We start from the raw sequence: 4,876 nt of genomic DNA, 5'->3' as shown, positions 1-4,876 counted from the left end.
CCATGATTGATTAAATCTGCCACCTCTTCCAGAGTGAAGTGCCACCGGTACTGGCCTCGCTTGAATGAGACAGTCGAGTTCGGGACCCTGCAGGTCACCTGTCTGAAGGAGGAGGAGACGCCAGGTTTTGCGTTTAGAGAATTCACTCTCATCAACACAGAGGTGAGTTCATGGGACTCAGGATGTTTTGCCTCTTTTGTCCTGGCGGTTTTTGTGTCTTGGTTTCTCTTACCATTTTTATTCTTTCCACCAAATTATTGTTTATGCTTAAAGTAATTTATAAGCTAAGATTTGTAATGAGACTAAGTGCTCTGATGCTGTTCTAGCTAAATTTTACCCATTTTTTCAGTACTGATTCTCATATACATGTCCCTTTCAAATTGATTTAGGTATAAGTTTGAGAGAGGATCATTCTGTAAAAAATTAGAGAAATTAATTGATAAAGAATATTTCAGTTTTAGTATTGGAATGATTTCCATTCATATAAAATGTACAAGCTTGAGTGCTTGGAGTGATTTTCATTCACATAAAGCTCGAATGTTTGATTTTCATTCATGTAATCATCCACATCTCTTCTGCAGACTCAGGATGAGCGACACATCACCCACATGCAGTACCTGGCATGGCCTGATCACGGCGTCCCGGATGACTCAACAGAATTCCTCCACTTCGTAACCCAAGTTCGCCAGGCAAGAACAGGTGAGATGCGAAGTGCAGGGGATATCTGAAAAATTGAGATAATGATGGTATATTTTCACACATTGAGTAGTTGATACATACTAAGCTTCTGTACATCCTTGATATAGCTTATGCTAAAATCGTAATCTTAAAAATAAATTCAAACTTGGCTCCCTTTTGTGGGTTGACCCTTCTTTCCGACCCATGTCAATAATGTATGAGACCATTTACCAGCTCCTGTAAAAAAATGTAACACCTTAGTCAGTCATGATTTTGGATATAGCCCAAAGATATGACTTGATTCATATACTCTAGATGGAACAACAATATATTTTCCTACAATAAAGCTTGCTCTGGAAATACGAGTTAGTATACAGTAACTGATACCAAGCGGGCTTTTATTACTTGTATGGCATGCTCCTTCCTTATTATTCCATCACCGAAGTGCCTTTGCTTTTACTTTTTTGTCCATTTGTACTTTTAAAAAACATTAATTTATGTGCAGTCATACTTATCTCGACTTCCCTTTACAGGTATGGTTGAACCCACGATTGTCCACTGCTCAGCGGGAATTGGAAGGACAGGCGTGCTCATCCTGATGGAGACGGCACAGTGCTTGATCGAGGCCAACGAGCCGGTCTATCCACTAGATGTAGTTAGAGCTATGAGGGATCAGCGTGCAATGATGATCCAGACAGCTGTAAGTATTGACGGATGAGTACTTTGAATTAAGAATACTTGTTCAACAGCCCAATGTGTGGCTGCTTGATTTGAACAGAAATGAGAAATTTTGAATTGTGATTAGAGTCATGACACAATAATTATTTTAAGATGTTTATTATTTTTTAAGCGAAATATGCTCTTATTTTTTGAGGTGTAAGATGTGGGAATTAATATGTGTTTTTCTCCCTCTTTACAGAGTCAATACAGATTCGTATGCGAAGCCATTCAGCGAGTATTCTCAGAAGGCCTTGTTAAACCTCTTGCCGAGTACCAGCAGAGATGAGGGATTTAACGTCACTTGATTATGGTGACAAAGTGAGACAACTGTGTATCAGATGTACATTTTCTGTGACTGAAGATAAAGCATAAGTTATAGCTGAGCCATGACACGACAGCAGAAGTATTTCTACTGTTTCCTGTGATGGACGTAGCATAAAGATAAAGACAGAACGAGGCATGCTGGTTGTAAAAGTGAGGAGATTGAGCAAGCATACTGTGTATATATCCTATAATAGGAGCTTGAAAATGATTTATCCTACAATAGGAGTCTGGAAAAGAATTTATACCATTACTGAAATCCGTGTTCTGCCTTGAGAGGATGAATCTCTCTGGGGCCCACAGCCTACCACAGTAAAAAAAAAAGAAAAAAAAAAATGTAGATAGTAAAAGAAAAGGCTAAAAGTATTTATAAATAATATGAGCTATATCAATGACATTAAATTAACATAGAGCACTGCTCATTCCCTGTTTGAAATCGGGCGTGTCCAGACTATCTTTTAAATCAATGTAAACATCAAAATGATCATTGCTCAAGACCTATTTATTCGCCAGTTCCACAGCAACAGCGAAAAGAGGAATTTCAGATTCTTCGGTAATTGTGTGTTCATATATACACACTGTTATAGTGTGTTGTTGAAACACCTTGTGTGTATGTGCATGCATTGGTTGGTTACCAAAATGCCTGTACATAATTATGTGCACTGGAGTGTGAATACTGTAGATAATACAATCTTTTTAAAAGACAGATCCTAACCCTAGTAGTGTTTCTACTGTACAGGATATTTTCTATTTACTATTAAAAAATCAGTAGTTACACATGAGACTCTCTGACCCTCACCACTCAAGCCTTTGTGAAACATGTTGCAGATTTTTGTGTCACCATCGGGAATGAACCGAAAATGTGTATGGATGTCATTAATCCAGCAGATAATTTTGTAGGGGTGTTATGGAGCAGTGGAAATTGGTGACATAAAATGTTGTTAACATGTACACTGCCAAAGTTTCACTCTTGTTTGCCAGGGATGCTACTCTCAACTTCAAGAAAACAGTCCAGTTAAGCACAAGATGTGGTGTGTTATTAAATTGTTGCTGTTATTTTACATTGTACAGTTCGGGCAGATTATGACCCAGTGCTGGCATTTTGCCGCTAAACTGAACACGATCCATTAAAGGCATTGCAGTAATATAATAGTACAGGGTATTTCACCACAGTGCCTCTCTAAAGTATTCTGTTTGGAACAAGTGCACATTATGACTGGATGTGAGTACTGACACTGTCTCTTAGCACCCGAAGCATTACAAGGGCTAGCCACTCCCCCCACAGTCCTGGGACCCACATGTGCCTTTCTCTTGTTGTAAGAGCCTGCCTCAAGCAACTGACAATCCCACGCTGATGGTATACACTCGTCATCAGATAGAAATGCTGTTGTTTTAACAGTGTTGCACAGCACAGTGCCTCTGACTCAATAACTTCACTTTGAAGGTATTTTGACCTACTATTCCTAGGCAGTTTTCCTATGCTGAAATTGAGATGTAAAGTGGGTGTAGGAATTATTCTCTCAAAGGCTCTTTATTGCCTTCTAGGCTTTTTTTTACCCTAGGGCAACTTGGGTGCTGCTGCCCTACACCACTCAGGGTATGGTAAACACACTTAGAACACATTATGCCTTTGGTCGAGCATTTTAATGCGCAAATTTTACCTGGTCATGAGTTTATGTAATGTATGTGGAAAAAGAACTTTTCTTGTATGGTTGAATGCTGAAATTTGTCCACAGACTTGTTAAGATAATTAGAAGCAAACAATTTTTTTCCTTTCCTTATCCAAACCTCTTGCTAGCCTGCCCATTATGTAGTTTAGTCTTAGAGGCTCCTGACAGGCTCAAGATGTCACTGTTATTATGGAAAAAAGGCAGAGTTTGATCTTTTTGATTTCAGGAATAAATCTCATGTTTGCAATCTCTGTATGCAAGGAATTGGTTCTGTTTAAGGATGGTTCTAGTCATTTGTATTGTAAAGACACGAACCAACGTTGAAAAAGTACATATAAAAGATAAAAGAATAAGATTGGGGTCATACCTTTTTTCTAAATTCTTTGAAAAATTCAGACCCATAAAATCAAATTTTGTGAATGTTGGTTTGGTATGTACAGGATTAACAGTTGTGTGTGCTTTTTACCTTCAGTATTAAGTGCAAGACCTACATTCTTTCTCCTGCATTTGTTCCCATTTCACTTGTACTTTTTATTCAACCCACTTGTGTACTTGTGAAATCCCTCTTTTTAGATTTTTCAACTTCTGTGATTTTTTTTTTCTCATGTGTGGTTAACATAGGAAATTACAAATGTATTACCAGTAATTTTTTTTCTTGGTCCAACCTGCATCAGAGTGAAAGAAGTAACACTGTCCCTCACATAACCTGATACCCTCGATGACCAGTGATATGTTCTCAGCAGTATTTTGATTAAGCAGATTCTGGATACAGTTTTAAAAAAAGGCAGAAATGAGTTGCAATGAAAGTATTGCTGAGGCAAACTTTATCTGGTCTAGTACATTCATACTAGTGATGAATCTACTGTTTATCGCAACCATTAGGATGTGCATTGCAGTGAACTGTGTATGAATTTTGCTGAAATGGTTTACAACTTATCCTGATTTGTCATATTTTAAGTAATGTAAATCAGTGTGACAGGGAAAATTGTGTTGTATTTGACACAAATGAGCAATAAAGGAAAATGGTTTGTAAGTGTAACATTTCATTAACCTGTGGCGAAAGACTTATGCATAAGAACTAGAAAATTAAGAGCATTTTAATGATCAACTAGACATATCAACAAACATTGTTCACATTTAATCCTCTCTATAAAAAGAAATGTACAATTTGTATGAACATACCTATCATTTTAGCCTTCTACTCAAAAAAAAAAAAAAAAAATTATATTATATATATATCTATAAATAAATATATAATATATATAAATAATATATATTATATATATAAATATATATATATATGCAAAGGAGGTATAATAATATTGTTAGGTAAGCTATATATACGCATTTCAGTAATCATTTTCACACAAAAAGGCAGTTATGGTATATTATGTAATAAAGGTTTCTGATGTTTTATGATTGATACATAATGAAATAGATACAAAATATGGACTGCTTTATGGGCATTAAATCATAAACACTAAATC

At 36.4% G+C, this 4,876-nt stretch overlaps 1 protein-coding gene across 1 annotated transcript in view; it reads left to right on the top strand.

The window, feature by feature from the left end:
* LOC147467593 (tyrosine-protein phosphatase non-receptor type 4-like) overlaps window positions 1–4,422 on the top strand; it is a 30,532-nt gene extending 26,110 nt beyond the window's left edge. Inside the window, exons 6-9 of the mRNA XM_086531105.1 lie at window positions 33–162; window positions 582–699; window positions 1,212–1,378; window positions 1,598–4,422. Coding sequence (XP_086387231.1) covers window positions 33–162; window positions 582–699; window positions 1,212–1,378; window positions 1,598–1,684 — 502 coding nt within the window. The 3' untranslated portion in view covers window positions 1,685–4,422. The remainder of the gene's footprint in view (window positions 1–32; window positions 163–581; window positions 700–1,211; window positions 1,379–1,597) is intronic.
* The last annotated feature ends 454 nt before the right edge of the window (window positions 4,423–4,876 follow it).

Source organism: Penaeus japonicus, unplaced genomic scaffold (assembly GCF_977035675.1).
Source record: "Penaeus japonicus unplaced genomic scaffold, GWHDUDI00000001_assembly GWHDUDI00000035, whole genome shotgun sequence".
Classification (NCBI taxonomy): domain Eukaryota; kingdom Metazoa; phylum Arthropoda; class Malacostraca; order Decapoda; family Penaeidae; genus Penaeus; species Penaeus japonicus.
This window is presented reverse-complemented; position numbering and strand designations above follow the sequence as displayed.